Raw genomic sequence first — 20,587 nt, 5'->3', positions numbered from 1 at the left:
TTGAAATGATTCAGTTTCTTTTTTTCTTGTCACAAAGTTACTCCGCTGAATTCAAACAATTTATCACTGTAATAATGCTTTGTTTGCCAATAGTAATTTCACATTTAAATCCCACTTTTCTCCCATCATATTCTATCAAATGTAAGAAAATTTGTATGGCATATGTATCACAGCTATATTGAGAAACCTGCATGTGGAATTTTTGATTGCAGAATATTTTGAAGTAGTAGGGATTTTTAAGTCCAAAATTTCAGAACGTAAAAATTACATAAACTTCAGTACGGTATATCTCCTTATATAAATTATGCACAGAAAAATCAATTTGTAGTGTCTTTAAAAGAAGTATTATCTACCAACTTACGAATTTACATTAGCATGCTAATTAAATTTCATGATAAAAGTGGAATTAAAAATTTCAAAAGAAAGAATTTATTGTATATGAAAGAAATGTTTGCGATATCTCTACTTTTATGTAGGTGACCCCACAAAGTTTTGTGAAAATCAATGCATTAGGTAAAAATATTGTTTTATCCCCGGAATGTCACCTTGATTAAGACCACGGCTGCTGACTTCCCACTCCTAGCCCGTTTCTATCCCATTGTCACCGTAAGGCCTCTCTTTTGGTGCAATGGAAAGAAAATTGCAAAATAAATCAAATAATGAAATAATGTAAATTCTCTTCTATGAAAAGAAGCCAAGCTGTTTGTTTTCAGATTGTCAGAACTTGGGGTGGAATAAGATCATAAGCATATTTAAAATCTGTTCAGAGATTCTTTGTTTCCATATAAGTGTATTAATATCTATATTAAAATTTTAAGTAAAACAACTCAATATCAAGATAAATTCAACTAAGAAAATATTAACCCCTAAACTGGGTTTGACGCCTAAAGGCGTCAGCAGCCGTCTCACGAGTATTGGGTTTGATGCCTTTAGGTGTTCTTGTAATTCTAAATGTGTTCTTACATAGGGTTAGCAGCCTATAGGCATCTGCCTATTCTTAATCACTTCTGCCATCTACTATCGTAATTTAAAACTAATTCCATTCATATTAGATGCGATTATTGCTGTCCTATTCATTTTTGTCCGGTCTCACGCCAGTCGGGCAGTTCCCGCCTAGGCGGCAGTCCGACAGCTGTCTCGTGTTTCCTTGTGCGGTCCGCGCCAAATTCTTCGTAAAGAATTTGTTTGTGCATATGTACATTGAGATTACTACATTTGTGAGTTGTTGTCGTCACGATATAGTTCTGATAACTTTTTGTAAATTGGTCTGTGTATCGTAGTGAACTGTTCCGTGTGACGTGAACATGGCTTGGTTAGGAAAGACGAATTATCTGAGAACCTGTCAACCGGAAGTAGGAATCACTCAAGAAAATGTGTGCCTGTCAAACCAGAGCCGACGGGGAAACTAACTGCTGCTGTGAGAAATGCGACGTGGCACTTGTGCTTGCCCATGCTTCTGTATTTACCACACTGTGCGCAATTTCCAAATGACCTATAAACCAGAAAGTATGTAGAACCTATTGATGCATATCTGAAAACTTGAAAATGTCATAATAATGAAAGGAACACTTTCTATATTCACTTTTGTGTGAACACGCTGCGTATATATGTATATATTTACGGGTTTACAAGAAAAACAGTAATAACATAATGCTATTGAATTTCTACTATATCACTACTAATTCAAGTAAATCAAATAAAATATTTTTCTGTTGAATTTACATCTGCCACACGCTACTGTACCCATTCCAAAAGTGCATGTTGTGCTGAATTACCCACTGGCTGGTTGAAGTTATGAAACTTTTCCCCAATTAAGGGGTTAACTGAAGTATACTTAACAGAATCATTCTACATATAACTATCAAATTAAAGAGTAATCCAAAAGTTAACCTCAGCCAAGTTTTATACGAATTTATTCGCACTTGGTCTGCTCCCACGACAGCAAAAGACTGTCTTTATCCAGAATTTTAAATTGCATGCTTTTATGACTATATATTTTAGATTACGTTTGTAATATTGACCAACAGATATCAGGATCATATACATAGGGCCCTTAGTTAGGCTTAACACAAGGATTTAAAATGAAGAGGAAGAAAGCTTTTGCTGTCAAGTGATTTCCATGGTGATGTTCTTTTCAGAAGTTTTAACATTTTGAATGTTAGCAAGACATTAAGTCCCAGAAAAAAATTCAAAAAGAGTGTACAATAGTCATTACTAAATAGTGTTGAATACCAAAAAATTAGTGATAATGAAGTGAAAAAAGTGAAATTGATGCAAGTGAATGTGAGAAACCCTGAAGTGACAGGGCAAATTCAGATGATGAATTACCTATACCCTACCTTATTTAACCTGGGAGATAAGGTAAACACCAAAAACAAGTGATAAATGCGTTGGTACGGTAGCTTTTGGGAAGGCGTTAAAAATACTTTACATGTGTTAAGTAATGTTATTTCGATGTAAAAGTTATGTACGTCATCTAAATCCTTTATAATTTATACTCTTGTATTGAAGTGCCTTTTGAGAGGGGCGATGTGTCAAGAGCAGAACAGCCACTGCAGTATACAGTAGTGGTTCATTAAGTAACATACAACCCATGTGCTTTCTGTTTACTGCTGTGTTCCGAGTGTTATTGGTGCGATAGTAACTTTGCATATTACGAGTTTCTTTCCCACTAAAATTTAGTAATATATCATTAAGTTGGTAGTCAGTCTGTCTTGGCATTTAGGATTTAGTTAACCGTTTTAATTTACGCTTACATAACTTTTGTTAAAGTTCCGTATGGGGTGAAGATTGGTGTGCCCAGCCATTCTCACATAAAGCATACAGGAAAAGCATTGAGAAGTTGAGAAAAACAGTGTTCTCAACGTTTTTAAGAAGTGTAGCGACACAAATCCTAGTAGTACTCTCGAAAATGTGAAGAGGTTAGTAGTCACTGCCTCTGATGTCATCCAATAGCATATTAAGGACTCTTGTGGCACATATCGAGTAGATGATATTGCACTACAATCAGGAAGGCAAGTTTTAAGATTACCTCCGTACCATTGTTCTTCAAATCCAACTAAAGTGTTTGGTGCCAAATTAAGGGCCATGTGGCTGGGAACAACAGAACTTTCACGCTTGCAGAAGTAAGAAAACTGCTGCTGGAAGGGATTGAACTAGTGACCCCTCAACGTTGGGAAATGTGTGTAAAAAACATCGAAACTGAAGAGAAATGTGGGATATAGACCAGTTAGTTGACTACACCTTTGAACGGATAGTGATAAATGAACGACTGACAGTGATGACGAGAGGGAACTGAGTAACCTATCTTTCTTCTGCAGGTGACATTGTTGAGTATATTAACCTTCATGAATTGTATTGAATATCATCTTGATTCACCCTGGTGATTGTTTAAATGTTTTATTCTTTTTATAACATGTTACTGATTACTTTAACTAGTTTTCGATCTTGCGATTTCTTGACTGACGTTTTTATGCGACAAGAACTACAATGCACAAATTGCCAGACTTGTTACTCTCATCTCCCAGGTAATCTGAGATACAGTATAGGTATTAAATGTTGAATTTTCATGACTACATTGTAATCTGAAGACTTTCAACCTATTAGGTCATGTTGCAGACTTGTAGCACGTGTCAAAGAGATGTTAAGTACAGAACAAAATGGCCAACTAGAAACCAGTGGGATCAGAACCCAAAACCCTGTCTGCAGAAAAAGTAATCTCAACTTCAGAAAAAGCAATTGCAATTCCATAATAAATATAAGTGAAATTTACATTTTCTGTGTATCCCCAAAAAAATTCTGTGGAGAAGGATAAATTAGTTAATAACTGAACAAGAAGTTTACCGCTTTACGAAATCTTTTTCTTCCCCCAGAATAATGTCTTCCGTTTGCATGACAGCATGAATGTGTACCTGCACGTGGTTGACAGACCGTAGGCATATCCGAGTGGTGACTGCTTGTATTGCACCACCAACGATAATCTCCAGGTGGCGAAGTCTGAATTCAATTTTGGGTCATAGCTGGATTACCCCCCGTTAAAGTGCCATGGGATCTCCCTCAGATGTTGCTTAATGTGTGCCTTTCCAGCTCTCTACACATGTTCAAGTGGGTTCAACATGAAGCTGTTAAGGTGCTAGCCGACAAATGTGCAACCCAATAAACTCGTGTCTATTTCCTCAACTGGAATTAGCTGGAGTGTTGTCTAAAACCAACAATGTCTTCAATGTTGTGTCCATTATTTGCCACTACTCGTATACAGTGCCTCTAACTCAAGGTGGTGTTCTCTCCTGAATGCACCTAGTTTGTGTTACCAGAATTCTAAACCCGTGGAAGTAATGAAACCTACAATATGAAGATTTGGTCCTTTAATGCTCTGTACCTTAACAACTGCACTTTCTGAAGAGTCTTTCACATCCTATACTACTTCTACACTACAGATTGAAGTTTGTTGGATCAATGAATACTACACGCTTCTGTTGGCCAACGAATTCCAGTATTTTTTTCTACATACTGTCTTTTCATCTTGTTTTCAATTGAATTTACCCCATAAGGAATGTTGTAAACTTTCTTCAATGTTTTTAACGTCCATCCCAAATTTTGGACACTGTCCTGCACACCATTCTTACCTGCAAACTTAAGAACATTTGGTTTAAAAGAACTACTTTTACACTGTAGAAGAAGTGGGATTCTATGAAAATGTGTATTGTCCTGGTACTTTTGTATTTTCTTTCTATTTCTCCCTCTGCCCCCAGTGACCTGTTCTTGCGTTCATCCTATTATGCAATCTCATCGATGTTTTTTTTTCTTTCCATGTATGGCTTGATCTGCACTTGTTTGTTCCTTTCCATTACCAATATTACAACCCAATAACCTACATTAAGATAGTAACTGGCATCTTTGAAAGCTGGTGCTATGTCATCTTTCAAAAATTCAAAACATTCAATATTAAATGATCAAACATTTATTAGCCATTTTACCAAGCTTGATAGTAGTAGTCGCTTAAGTGCGGCAAGTATCCGGTATTCCAGACACACTGGGTTCGAACCATACAGTCGGCAGCCCTGAAAATGGTTTTGCGTAGTTTGCCATTTTCACACCAGGCAAATGCTGGGGTTTAACTTAAGCCCACGGCCACTTCCTTTCCACTCCTAGCCCTTCCTTGTCCCATAGTCTCCATAAGACCTATCTGCATCAGTGCGAGCTAAAGCAACCTGCTGTTTAAAAGATGCAATTTTGAGGCGGCGACGGTGGCGGTGGTGGTAATTTCTGTTCTTAACAAATGATACCAAAGTTACAAGCCCATTTTCAAAAATATTTTACTACATCCGCAATATTTTGTCAAATTTTCAAGTCTAGCCCCAAACTTTTATGCCATCAACTACACTACTAAATTCAAAATTCAAATAAGATACTGAAAAATCTTAAAATCAAACACTTGACAAATACCAAATTTATATTATGGTACATAAATTTTGAGAAGATATTTATAACTGCACTTCCAAATAACACCTAATGTTAGATTAACTGTATTTCAAATTTTCATGCCCTACATGATCTACCTACATGTAGAAGAAGAAAACTAGATACATACTACATATACAACCAATACAAACCATTAACTGCAAGATCAACCTCCCCACGAACAGCGTATAAGTACTTTGGACTTTCTGGAAGAAATGGTACAATGATGATCGCAGGCAGTACCAAAACAGCATACAATCCCAGGAGGTAGTGCCAACTTGTTGCAGTGCCTGAAAACATCAGAAAAACTAACGTAGAGCAAAGCAATATCCCACTGAAGTTCGCAGTGATGTGAACACACTGGCAACTGTTCATGAATAATCTGTTACGATGAAAGCCATTTCTATTCAATTTTGACTTACAGTAAGTCTGTTATAAGTACGAGATAACGAGAATCTCGCTGTAACGACAGATTTTGCCTGTCGCTTGGAAATTCGCATGTTAAAGTGTGTATTATCCTTCGGTTACAGCGAGATCCTTATCACCAACATCTGTTATTACAAGCGATTGAGCCTGCACGATTTGTTGTTACCAATATTTATGCACCCCAGCAATTTTATTGCATGCGATCTATCATCTTCGGTATTGTTTTCTCGCTATGTCTGCTAGCGAGCTCTCTCATCGACATTCAAACGTAATGTCGTAATCTATAATACCTGTTGACTGCTGTTCCGTAAAGATAATTAGAAAAGAAAGAACATGTTTTCATAATAAATACGTGAATAACATGGCCAATAACAGTTAACTTGTTAGAAATAAAGGCTGAAGTAAACAATTGCTTAATTTTAATGCTATATACTGAAACTAGCAAGATACCCGTGCTTCGCTACGGTAATATACTGAAATTTATAATTGAATGCTTATCGTTTTATATACAACCCGCCGATATTCGTGATCTGACTCGTTTACTGAGATATTACGGCAACGTTCCTCCCATTTTTCAATCTTTCTTTCCAGCAATCGATTTCGTATTTCCCGGGCTAGGTCCAGGTATTCCACCCGGTCAGTTGGGTTCCTAAATCTTAGTCATGCTTTCCTATAAGCATTTTTAATGTGGATCAAATCCGTGAGGAGATCCGGCGTGGTGTCCTCTTAGGTGCCTTGGCGGTAATAAACCGGCGGCCGGACTGCAATCGTAGTCATTACCCGTCCAGGACCCGTTTCCAGCACGGTCCGCACATGTTGACGACGGTCCAGGATATTATTATTATTATTATTATTGTTATTAGGGTGGTTGAAATTAATTGGATTTAGGTATTATTATTATTATTATTATTATTATTATTATTATTATTATTATTATTGATGTTCTGGACCACACAGCAATATGCAAGACCGCTACTTGGCGGTAAAATACATCTGCTGCCATTGTCATTGCTAACAATGTGACCAGCACCATTGTTGCGCGTAGGCAAGTGTGCGGAATTTCTGGCGATACGAATGACATACCTCCGTGTATTATTGACCTTATTATAGAGGTGAACAATTTCACGGCCAATCTCATTCCTATCGTTTATTTCAAATGTGTTTAAATTTTTATTTATATGCCAGGAGAATCTACTCTAATCTAAGAACGTTCTCCGAAGGAAAATATGGCTGTTGAAAAAGAACCCAGGAAAGATTAAAAATGATCGGTTTATGATCAGAATAAGTACATCGCAAGTCTACAGCCTGTTTCCTGTCATTCGACAGGATCAGTGATGGAATGAATAAAGCCCCATCTAGCGGCGACAATAGGAATTGTGCCGGCTGCCGAAGCTCCCCTCTGGGGCAATGATCGATGAGTGACAAATGAAATGAAATATTGGACAGTGTTGCTGGAATGAATGATGACAGGGAAAGCCGGAGTATACGGAGAAAAATCTGTCCCGCCTCCATTTTGTCCAGCACGAATGTCACATGGAGTGACCGGAATTTGAAACACGGAACCCAGCTGTGAGAGGCCGGCGCGCTGCCGACTGAGCAACGGAGGCTACTTATAAGTACATTACGAACGGTAAAATCAATTGGTCTCACCTCCTTTTACACCCCACCGCCGTTAAGTTAACTAAAAGAAGGCGTGTTTCTTTATGTTTAAAGGAGATTCCAAATACCAATGTTCACGTTTATTACCTTCAGGTTTGAGATATAAGTATCCCCTTAAAAATAATTCACGTTTTTAACTTCCTTCCACACTCCCCCCCCCCTCCCTCACAAAGTGATATTAAAGCAAAAAATACTTGTTCCTTTAATAGTAAAGGATCTTCTAAATACCAATTATCACCACTCTAACCTCTTCAGCTTTTGATTTATGTGTCCCCATGAAAGGAATTCAACTCCTTTTCACTCCCGCCCTCCCCCCCCCCAAGATTGTTTCCCCCCAAAACGCGCTTTTCTTTGTTTTTAAAGGAGATCAAAATACCAATTTTCACGTCTGTAACAACTTTAGTTTTTATTAGATGTATGTATTCTCATACAATTAAGTCAATTAATTTTTTCTATCCTTTAACACTCCAAATCCCCTTCATTGGATTTTCCGAGAATACGTGTTTGTTTACGTTTAAAGCAGATTCCAAAAATAAAATTTCACGTGTGTAACATCTTCATTTTTGAGATATCAGTAGCCTAATTAAAAGAATTCAACACCATTTTCAGTCACTTTTACCCCCCCCCCCACCAGCCACTACCCAAGTTGTATTTCCGAAAACTAAAAATACACTTTTCTTTATTTTTAATAGGATAAAAAAATGACTATTTTTCACTTCTGTACATGTTAAGTTTTTTGAGATATACTGTAGAAATTCTCATTTTAAAATTTCACCCCATTTTAGTTCCCCTTAAGTGGAGTTTCCAAAGACAAATCACCTATGTTTCTTTACACTTACAGGAGATTCCAAATATCCACTATTTACGTCTGTAACATTTTACGCTTCTCAGATATTCTGTAGATATAGTCTTTCAAAAAATCACCCCATTAATTGAATTTTCCAAAAGCAAAAATATACGTGTTTCTATATTTTTAAAGGAGATCCCATTTACAAATTTTCAGTTCTGTAATACCTTCAGTTTCTGGGATATATGTATCCTCATTAAAGGCATTCAACCCATTATTCACCCTTTTACACCCCTCCTATTGGGATTTTCCGAAAACAAAAAAATACGTGTTCCTTTATTTTTAAGGGAGATTCTAAACACCAATTTTTACATCTCTAAACTTTAAAACTTTTGAGATATAGATGCACTCATTTTAAAAATTCACCCCCTTTTTCACCCTCGCATTAATTGGATTTTCCAAAAACAAAAAAATATGTGTTTCTTTATTTTTCAAAGCGATCAAAAGTACCAATTTTGAGGTCTGTAATATATTCAGTTTCTGAGATATATGTATTCTCTTTAAAGGCATTCAAGACATTTTTCACCCCTTTTCACCCCTCCTATTGGGATTTTCCGAAAACAAAAAAATACGTGTTCCTTTATTTTTAATGAAGATTCTAAATACTAATTTTTACATCTCTAAACTTTAAAACTTTTGAGATACAGATGCACTCATTTTAAAAATTCACCCCCCTTTCACCCTCGCATTAATTGGATTTTCCAAAAACAAAAAATATGCGTTTCTTTATTTTTCACAGCGATCAAAAGTACCAATTTTGAGGTCTGTAATATCTTCAGTTTCTGAGATATAAGTAGCGTATCCGGATTAAAGGCATTCAACCCCTTTTTCACCCTTTTTCACCCCTCCTATTGGGATTGTCTGAAAACAAAAAAATACGTGTTTCCTTATTTTTAAAGAAGATTCTAAATACCAATTTTTACATCTGTAAACTTTTAAAGTTTTGAGATATAGACACACTCATTTTAAAATTTCACCCCCCTTTTCACCCCCTTAGCGACGGAATATCCAAAAATCCTCTCTTAGCGAGCACCTACATCTTAATATGAATCTATGCCCAAAATTTCATTTCTTTATGTCCAGTAGTTTTGGCTCGGCGATGATGAATCAGTCAGTCAGTCAGTCAGTCAGTCAGTCAGTCAGGACAAGCTACTTTATATATATAGATTAAGTAAGAATGTGATTCGCCTCAAGATATGGCAGAGTGCATCACTGATTTCAGAGGATAGTTTGTATTTTCTCACGTCTGGTTAAATTTCAGAAAGGCTATTTCTATGTAAATTTACAGCGAGGAGGTTATTTCTCTGCAGGTGCTTGAAACTTTTATATAATCTATATATACGGTTAGGTTAGGTGACTGAATAAGAAACCTGAAACGTTTGCCATAGAAGCCTCTGGAGTGATGCTAAAATTTCTTCAGAATGAAATTCAATACACTTTCACGTAGTATCGAAGTTTATAAAATGAACAACTAAGCCGCAGTGTGGATATCACCCTCGAAAATCCCAAGTTCTGAACAAACAGCTTGCTGTATCATACCGATTTTAATGTACATGGTCCCCCCTCCCCTGACTTGAGAAAAATCTTATATAGTGACAATCTGCTAGAGTACATTTTTTTTGCCTTATGAATTCTCAATATAAGGGACTTCTACTGTAGTTAATTTATAGCTCTGTGGTTCTTCAGTCTGTTAAAATTAATTCAGTGCAACATTAATTTAGAAAATTACCTAAATAAATTGAGACTGAAGGACCTCAAAGTATAGATATTCATGAACAAATATGGTTGCACAATTACACTGCCTAAGTAAATTTTCATTTTGTCAGTCAAACTTAATGCCTTTAACTTTCTTCTGTCTCACCAACTTACAAACAAACACTGTACAATTATCTTTCACTACTGGCCAGTATGATGAACAGTTCGATTGAAAGAATATATCGCTCTGTCGAACATTGAGCACTACAATGTGTGCGCAAGTCACAACACAGAAGACTCTGCGCAACTTGTGAGAGGGAACGTAGGCTACACTGCAACTGAAATTTATTGGCATTATTAAACCATAAATAATATTACTCTATACAAAATTTAACACACACTGTTAAAATTTGGAACATAGCTCAAGCTTTGATATTCAAAAAATTTAAGCTATAGAAATTCAACTTTTGAGATATCCATTACATATAGAAAGTTCATCCAGAAGATTTTATTTTCACTGGTGGCTTAACATTGCATTAACACATCGAAGGATTTTGAAGACATGGATGGGAAAGGGCTAGCCCCTGGGAAGTTAGCAGCCATGGCCTTAATTATGGTTCACCCCAGCATTTGCCTGGTGTAAAAATAATAAACCATGGAAAACTCTTCAGGGCTGTTGACTGTGGGATTCGAACACACCATCTCTCGAATGGAAGATCACAGCCAACTTTCTCTTATTTAGAAAATAAATATTTTCTAAGAGTTATCCAAATTCAAGTATTCTAGGTTCAACTTATTGAGGTTCCATTGTGTATCAATATCCAGTGTTTCTTGGAGGATCTCACTGTTCTTTCAACAGGGCCATGAAACTGTTCATTTAATTAGATCAATTAGTTGACAAGGTTATGATTAAATCTTGCTTTTTCTAGAACAGTGATGGCCAACTGGCAGCCCATGGTAAAATGCTGCCCACGAAGTGATACATCATGATCCCAGGGAGTCTGAGATTTACTTTTCAAAATAATAACTTACGATGATTTGGCTTTACGTTGCACTGACACAGATCTTACAGTGACAATGGAATAGGAAGAGCAGGTAGTGGGAAGGAAGAGACTGGACTTAAGGTACAGCCCCAGCATCTGCCTGCTGTGAAAATGAGAAACCACAGAAAATATTCAAGGGTTGCTAACAATGGGGTCCGAATGCAGTATCTCCCAAATTAAAGCTCACAGCTTAAAAAAAATTTTTTTTTAAGTTTAAAAAAAGGCTTACCGCATAGCCAACTCGCTCGGTAAAAATCATAACAGTCTCTGTATACATACAGTGGCATTTTGCTTTTACTAGAATGTTTCACTAGCTTCGAACTGTCTTTCAACAGTTCGCACATCTTAGTGAAGTTCGAGGAAAGAGCAACTCTACTCTCATGCTGATAACACTGAACGAATCATAATATTCGTATTTACTCTTGTATTACACCCCCTTGCATATTAGAGCCCCCCTGGCTTTTCGAGACAAAGAAAATGAAATATCTTGCATACAAGACCCCCTCCCCCACACAATTAGAGAAGAACAATTCCACATCAAAGCAGGTACAGGCCTTATTGCAGCTCTGATGACATTGCCCAAATAGGTGAATTGTTTCGTGTCCAACCTGTGTATTGCAAGCATGCATCAGTCATGCTATATATCTGTTTTGTAGTTAAGAATGTCCGCCAGTGTGATGGTTAGCACAATTAGATGTCGTTCTCAGTAGTCCGAGTTCGATTCCCGGTATCTTAATGCTGAAGATTTACAAATGGCAGAAAGGTTGATATGCAGTAAAAATGGTACATGTAACTCCCTTCCACTGGGGGAGTGCGTAAAAGATAGATGCACCACCCCGGGATGAGGAAACGAGTTTACTTTAGTTGAGAAATATTCACAGTAGTTCCTATTAATATAGAAGGCGAGATCATTAAAGTGACGATTTGATATCCCTTAACTGGTCAATATAGGTATTTTTTGGAGTGAAAAAGGTTTAAAACTTGTGATAAAAACAATCCAATCATAACGATTTACTCGGCAACGTACCTAACTAATAATTTTACGTCCTCTTACTTTTAACTATTTTTGGAGATGCCAAACAAAACCTACTGTACATTAATAAAAAATGGAGACCATGAATGTACAAAATTAAACATTATGATAAAACTCATTACCTCCACACCTGTAGATATTTATAAATGCAGCGAACTTCCCTGTTCTTTATTTTTATTCTTTCAGTCGTGAACCTCCGCTATGCGGGCACTTGTTGGCATACCTAAACAATGCGGTCTCTCATTTCTCATACCCACATGTTTAGGTAAATCCCGATTTGATAAATGTAGAAGAATAAGCATGAAATATACTTAAAAAGAAGGGTCTGGCTTTCAACAGCCACAGTTATCAAAATAATGGTTCCAGTCACTAAGTAATACATTCAGAAGTACAACTCAAAATATACGCTAGTTATCAGCTGGTGGTTGGCCCACTTTTTACAGCACTGCTTTATTTGGAAGGAGCAGCTTCAGCTACACATCAACTGGGAATGAGACCACCAGGTGAGTTGACCGTGCAGTTACAAGCGTGCAGCTGTGAGCTTGCATCTGGGAGATAGTGGGTTTGAACCCCACTGTCAGCAGCCCTGAAGGTGGTTTTCTGTGGTTTCCCATTTTCACACCAGGCAAATGCTGGGACTGTACCGTAAGGCCACTGCCGCTTCCTTCCCACTCCTAGCCCTTTCTCTATCCCATCATCGCCATAAGACCTATCTGCGTCAATGCGACGTAAAGTAAATTAAATTATGAAATATCAGACCATCTCCAGAAGCCATTTGGGAAGATTTGTTAGGACTCTCCCGTCTGGAACAAAACTATTTTTATAAGGTTCAAAAAAAGACAGGATCTCAAATGCTCTCAATTGCAGTGCATGGCAGACGAGATGGCAGTGAAGAGGACTATTTGGAATGAAGACACGCAGATAGCAGGGAAGTTGGTGATAAAAGACAATGCATTTCACTTTTTGTCAGAAAATATTGGCAAGGAATTTGAAGAATATACTAAATTACTGTAGATGTGACTTCAGAGTTCAACTGAAGTTTTGAACCTGAATTTCTTTTTTTGTTAAGAGGGAGCAAGGACACTTACCTAGGATGAATGGAAGTCCCATGATTTGTCCCAGAAGCACACCTACAGTCAGTCCCAGGGGGCACAGAACACCCATCGCTCCTCGGATGGACAAAGGAGCTATCTCTGTGAGGTACATAGGGATTGTGCTGGTAGTTAGGCCTGTGTGAAATGAAATATTTATTGATGAACAATTAACATATTATTGCCACATTCAAAATATTAAAAAATGGTTTAAAAGAAGGATAAATATTCTCACAAGTAATTTGCTTATAAAATTCAGAATTCTTTAAAGAGAAACAAGCGACATGTTTTAGAACTGATCTTTCTTTAATACAATTTTGTTGTAAAGAAGTACCTTTTCAGATTCTTGACAAGTCACTTCCTTGATACCATCAAGCTTTCTGGTACAACATATATACGCGAACCTTTTCTTGGGCCCAAGTTCCCATTCAGCACTATGGAGCTAAGGGCTCAAGAAAAGGTTCGTGTACTATACACCAACCAAAATGCAGTAGGTAAGAAGTAGTCTCAGCAACAGCATCGATCATAAAGCTGTTAACTAGGTAATAATATTTCTCTTTACTCACCTGATGACAAGCCCATAAGCAAACGTGCTAAGAGCAACATTTCCACTGAACCAGCAGGGCGTGCCGATACAAACAGGATTGCTGCAGTAAGTGCCAGGGAAGAAGTTGTTGCAACAGCTCCTTTCCTATAAAAATCAAGAAATGACAGTGTCAAAGGTCATACCACTAATCTAAACTGTCCATTTAATTCTAGGTTAATACATGGCAGTGAAGATTTCCTATTTGTAAAAGAAAGTACTGAAGTTCAAAATACTCCCCCTGCTTGAATTTGCTTTAAGTAAAGTAACAATCAGAGACTTACTTTTCAGAAGAGGCAATAGTTAAATAGTGAATTTTACAGTCTTAAGAGGAAAAGTGGCTGTTTAATAATGTCCATGTATGATAAAATTACCAGCATGCAGCAATAATAATAATAATAATAATAATAATAATAATAATAATAATAATAATAATAATAATAATATTATTATTATTATTATTATTATTATTATTATTATTATTATCAACAACAACAACAACAACAACAACAACAACAACAACAAAGCATAGGCATAGGGATGTGGAGACCCCATCGCCCAGTGGGAAACCACTGCAATCAGCCAACCGAGTGTTTGTGGGGAAAACTTAACCTTTTGGGTTAGGAGGAAAAGCCTACCCACAGCCAAGAACGTCGAGGCACCTCTCAATCTCAACAATCGAGTTGTATTTTCGTGACCTTCCCCAAAAGATCAACACTAGTTGTATTTTCAACTTGTAACCCTGGCATGATGGAACACACACTACCAATGCAACTACCCCAGGCCCCGGACGCACATCCGATTTCTCCGAATCGTCGGATTATGGGGGATCGGGAGCATCATGCTTCAGAGAAGGATCGAAGCTTCTCAAAATCTCTTTGCCCCCCCCCCCCCTCCCCCAAAAAGGAACTTCCTTGGTACTATTAACATCAACACCCCACCGAAAACAAAACAACTGACTGATGCCCTGGACAAATTTGATATTCAAATCCCAGCGAACCAAGAAACCAGATTCCAAGATGAGAACCACTGATTCTGAAAACTTGTGGATATTTAAGGGTAAACCAGCCATTAAATATCAAAGGGTATTTATCAATACTCGGGATAGCCTTTGGAGTAAGGAATACCATCTTAGATTCAGTTATAGACTTTACATCACCATGTGAAAATCTGTGCTCAGTGAAATCAAGCAACAAAGCATATGCCTTGATAAATGCCCATGCCCCCACTAACATAGACAATAAGAAAAATTCCACAGAAAGAAGACGACTTGGGAACTGCTTGAAGAAACTACTAGGAAGATACCTAAACATCATGTTAAAATCTTATTAGGGGATTTTAATGCACAGGTTGGCAGAGATAAGTAATACAGATCAATCGTAGGACTTCATCCTGCACATCGGCGGACTAATGAATATGGAGAACGTCTAAAGCTTTTGCATGTCATTCGTGCCGAGACTCAAAACCACGCATTTTATGAGATCTTTATATAAAAAGAAAACTTGGGAGATCACCTAACCCATTACTACGGAAATTCCAGATTGATCATGTTGCTATTTCCGTAAAGAATATGCTTGAGATTCAAAATGTTAAAGTACGGAAGGAAGTTCTCGATTCGGATCGTTACCTTATGCAAATCAAGGTTAAGTTCCAACGAAACAGATCCAGACCTATAGACAACCAATTTCGAAGAGTGGATCTGGACTGCCTGAGGAAGAACGCTGACGTTTTCATACGCAACATACACGATCAAGATCCTAAGGTGTGGCCAGACATTCACAACACAGTCATCAGCAATGAAATTCAGACCATCACCCAGGAAACGTAAACACAGATGGTGGAACACAACCTGTGATGAAGCTATCAATGACAGAATCAAAGCATGGAATCAGATGCGAGAATTTCCTGAAGACTCAAACTGACCTCAAGAACAATCTGCCGCAAAAAACGTACATACGAGAAAAACAGACTTGCAGAGATAGATCAGGATTTCCAGAAAAACTCAGAATTTCTACCAGACATTCCGTGAGGACTTATCAGGGTACAAACCACTAACATTAAGTCTTCGTCAACCTAAATGATCACTAGAGAAACGGTAAAGAGAACTGCAAGATACTGGCCGACTATTTCCAAAATCTAGTGAACTGCGATCCACCAATTAAAAGACCTCCAAACTCAGACTCACAACCCCCAACAACAAGAAATAAGAGATAATCCAATCGCTCAAAAACAAAGCCCCTGGGAAGGATGGCATAACTGCAGATATGTTGAAAATAGGTGGAGATTACCTCATCAGAAGAATTCATACACTCATAACAAAAATATGGGACACCATGATTCTGAAGGACTGGAAAAATGCCATTATCCATCCCTTACATAAGAAAGGCGATCGAGCGGACCAACAACTACAGAGACATATCCCTTTTACCAGTTATATACAAGGTTCTCTAAAGCGCTATTAAACAGAGTTGAACAACAGATCATTTGATTGGTGAATACCAAGCATGCTTCAGAAAAGGTAGATCGTGCTCTGTGAAAATTTGTAGTCTTAAGACGACATTAAGGACATGCCACAGTACAACCATATTTTGTCACCTTTGGACTTTAAGAAGGCGTACGACTCGACAGAAACTGTTGTGGACATCCTAGGAGAGCTAAGTGTGGACAAGACCACAGAATTAATCCGCCAGACTCTCACAGACACAACATCTCAAGTGAAGTTTCTAGTGAACTATCACAGAGACTTTTGAAGTAAATACAGGAGTTCGACAAGGAGATGGGCCTCTTCCCGATACTTTTTAACTTAGTGTTAGACAAAGTCATCAGGGAATGGGGAAAAGAAATTGAAGGTATAAACACTGGTACTCTGGGACAAAGAATTAACGTGAAGTGCCTAGCTTTTGCTAATCTAGCTATCTTTACCAAGGCTAGTGAAGAAACCAGGTATGCCACAGAGAAGTTACATGAGACAGCATCAAAGACAGGCCTCCAAATATCGTATAAGAAGACTCATGGCTAATGGACACCAGAATATCCAAAGATCCCCATACAGACAAATTATGGAATAATCTCACAGGTCCCTTCCTTCAAATATTTAGGAGAAATCACTGTACCATCCGGATTGGACAGGAAAGCTAATTTAGAAAGAGCCAACAAACTCCTGAAAGCATACTGAATAACAAGGAATCCCTATAATAAAAGAGTGATGTCATGAAATACAAAACTTCGGCATTGCAAGACTGTTCTTCTGGAAGCCTTGTATGCCTCAAACCACATTTCTAGGAATTGATGAAATTGAAAAACAAGAACTAAAAATTCTTAGGAAAATATATGGCCCCGTTCAAGTAAATGATATATGGATCAAAAGAAAAACTGTAGATTTGTACAAAGCAATCGACAAATTCACCGATACCGTACGCAGGAGACGATTTAAATTCTATGGCCACATCTGTAGAATGGACACAAGACATGAGAAAAACTGCTTGGCAAAATTAATTCAAAGGAGGTCAAAATCAGCTAGTTGAGGAAATAACGCAGGACTTAAAAGAAATGAACATCCACAGAGAAGATACCATGACGGATCGCAAGGTTTTTGGAACTCTGGTTGCAAAGCACACGTTCACAGAAAAGGCTAAAAGAACCACAGGGAAACAATGTCCGTGGTATGGGCACCAGAGTTCACCAGGAAGAACAATTACAGAGCATATACATGTAGATAAATACCCTTCACTGTCTCAGTTTATCAACACAACTTTCATATTCTTGTTAATGGCACTTGTTATATCACATCAATACTGTACCTTTATAATTCTGACTGCAAATGGTAGCTTGGTCCTTGCTTTTGGTTTAGGACTATTGTAAATATGGAGTCTTCCAGCGGTATTGTGTGTTGTGTATTATACGTACATTTTGGTGTGTTGATGAGGTGCTCATGCATGGATATTGTTCAGAATAGTTATTTTAGAATCAGTGGAGTTATTGAACCTAGGTGCAGTTCCTACCTATTTGGTCTTTTTCAGGTTAGGTAAGACCTGAAGCAGATGTACCAGTACGCAGCTTTATGCACACACGCTGGGAGAGAATTATGCCCTACCAAAATTTAAGGGATCCATTCCGGTGAACAATGGACGGAAGAACGAAAGAAACTATATTCTTACCACACCGAGTACACAATACTTGGGCTGAGATTATACTCCTAAATGCTCATGCTCACAAGTGTATACTTAGAACTTAGGTTTTATTTATACCACCCATTATGTATGCATTTTCTGATATTTTGAGGGATTCCTTTATGACTCATTCACTACCTCACCTAACAGCATGTTTGTTTTTACTATTTTAAAAATTATTTTTCTATTCGCTAATGAGATGAGTAAACTGTTGGCAGTGCACTTATTAGATCTGCAACAATAGTGACCCTTAGTCAAATTAATACTGGATCTGCAATATAAAACATTTTAGTTTCAGTTTATCTGCCAGCTGTAACCGTAACTACGTATCTCTAGTACACACTGCTCTGTATTTGAATGAGCAAGTCCCAGGTGGTGGCAGAGTAAATAAAATACCCTGCATTATTGGTACAGAGTTCTTAACAGCATTTATGTCCACAAAGTGTACCTGCTCAGTCTAGATGACCCAATGCAAAAACATTCGTGACCAGCATGTAACTAATTTTAAAATAAGCTCTAATTTTATTTAATCGTGCATTTAAATTTAGTTTAAAATAATAAAATATAAATTTGTGAGTTAAGGAGTACTACTACAATATGTTATCATTACAGGCATATGGTTTTGCAAAGCGCAGTGCAAAAGTTGTGCAAAATTTTACTCAAAATGCTATTTATCAAATTTGCAAAATTGTTGATGAAATTATGTTTCATCACTGATCCAAGAAGCATAATGAAAGGAGATTAGAAAACTATCAAGCCTCTTGTCTAAAAGAGAATTTCCATCCTATGAGAACTTTCAACATCAGAATATTTTTAATCACTCAGTGTTTAGGGATCTAGTTTGTACTTTATGTACAGCAGGTAAAGATACGGATGTGATTGCCATTTTTTTCCCTTTAATTCAGAATATGATAATTTTGTGGAAGCTGCAGTGAAGGCTTTATTGGATGCCAGTAAGTACTGTTGATAGCGTGGTAATTTTCAACATACTGCAATATAAAATGACAGGAGAACTGCTCTGACTCCCAGTAATATGGAATTCATGGTAGCTCTGTCCTTTACAAACTGATGTGTAAATTACGTATGTAGGCTAGGCAGTACTTGTTAAAGTAGCAGGATGAAATTTTGCCAAGCATCCATGCTTTGATATAAACAAAAGTTTTCAGCAGAACAATAACTCATGTTACTTGCACATATCTAAAAATAAAATTTTTTACTGGATATATGCCACCAGGTAACAATGGTTTAGCTTTTATTGTTGAAAAGTAAATAAAATTAGCTTAATTACTGACAAAATAAAAATAGCAAGGAATATTTTGACAACTTTCAGAACTGATGAAATTAGGTATACCATATGTACCAGAACTGAAACGTAAAGTCCACAGAGTGGCGACATGCTGGATCACCAAGGAGGCAGAAGTTGCTCAGAATCCTTCCCCAGTCAAATTGATGGTGATAGTCGCGTATGACGTCAGGGGTGTCATTGTTTGCCACTTTGTTCCACATGGCAGAACAGTGACCGCACAGTATCACAGGGACTTCCTAGTGCGACAGGTATGACGTGGCGTTCGCGAGAAACGTCCAGATCTTGGACAGTGCAATAATCCTGCACGATAATGCAAAACCACATAGAGCAGAGTGTGTAGGGCAGCTACTGCGACGTTGGGGATGGGAAGAATTGGAGCATCCACCGTACTCTCCCGACATTTCGCCCTGTGACTTTGATCTCATTCGAAAGATTAAGGAACCACTACGTGGTAGGCGGTTTGCAACGCGAGAGGACATTGCTAATGCTGTGCGCCAACAGGTGACCTGATTCACACATGGTGCGGCAAATGCTGAAACAGATGGTATTCAGCGCATCCCACATCGTTGGCAGCGTGTGGTGTCAGTAGCAGGGGACTACTTTGAGGGTCTTTAGGCCCAGGTTTGTCATGTCAACTTTATGTGTACTGTGTTATTCTTTTGCACCGGGAAGGCCATATTGCCCTGTATACTAACGTAATAAATTAGTGATATGATATTTCAGTGCTATTCATTGTCCACACATGTAGTTAACACCTTGTCCTTTCGTCTGTATATGTCACATTTTTCAACCGGACTGGTATCTTCAAGAAAAAATAGTTTGCATGACTTTTGTCCCAACCTTGTAGGAACAAATTAAGAGGCAAAAATTAAGATACACATAAAATTGTGCTGGTATTTATTTTTAAATTTTTTTTTAATGGTTCATGGTGTGGGTTACTGTAGTCGCGTCCTAGTTCGTGAACCATGGGCAACGGCTGAGTGGCCTAGTAAGTGGTCTTGAGAGTCGGGATACCATTTGCTATGGAGTGGGAGTGGGCATCTCGGACATATTCTGAGTCTTGGCCCGCCTTGAGCTCAGGCGGCTAGGACTATACAATTCACCGGTGGTCCATAACCCGTTAGAGGAGAGATCCTCAATTGGAGGATGTGCAAGTAGGGTAGTACCCTGCTTCATGAATATACCGAGCTCAGAACATTTTAAGCAAGCCTCGGACCTATAGGAGTAATGGAGTCCCACTCCCATTTGACAGGAGAGGGGTTCCTTTGAAACAAC

General features: G+C 37.8%; 1 protein-coding gene across 9 annotated transcripts in view; it reads right to left on the bottom strand.

Moving 5' to 3' along the window:
* LOC136863383 (solute carrier family 2, facilitated glucose transporter member 5) overlaps nucleotides 1-20,587 on the bottom strand; it is a 437,285-nt gene that overhangs the window by 34,302 nt on the left and 382,396 nt on the right. For all 9 annotated transcript variants that reach the window (XM_067139788.2, XM_067139789.2, XM_067139787.2 and 6 more), the window contains 3 exons: nucleotides 13,821-13,945; nucleotides 13,252-13,392; nucleotides 5,613-5,750 (listed from right to left, as the gene is read on the bottom strand). In XM_067139788.2, the coding sequence (XP_066995889.2) occupies nucleotides 5,613-5,750; nucleotides 13,252-13,392; nucleotides 13,821-13,945 (404 nt within the window). The remainder of the gene's footprint in view (nucleotides 1-5,612; nucleotides 5,751-13,251; nucleotides 13,393-13,820; nucleotides 13,946-20,587) is intronic.

This window comes from Anabrus simplex, chromosome 2 (genome assembly GCF_040414725.1).
Source record: "Anabrus simplex isolate iqAnaSimp1 chromosome 2, ASM4041472v1, whole genome shotgun sequence".
Lineage (NCBI taxonomy): Eukaryota > Metazoa > Arthropoda > Insecta > Orthoptera > Tettigoniidae > Anabrus > Anabrus simplex.
This window is presented reverse-complemented; position numbering and strand designations above follow the sequence as displayed.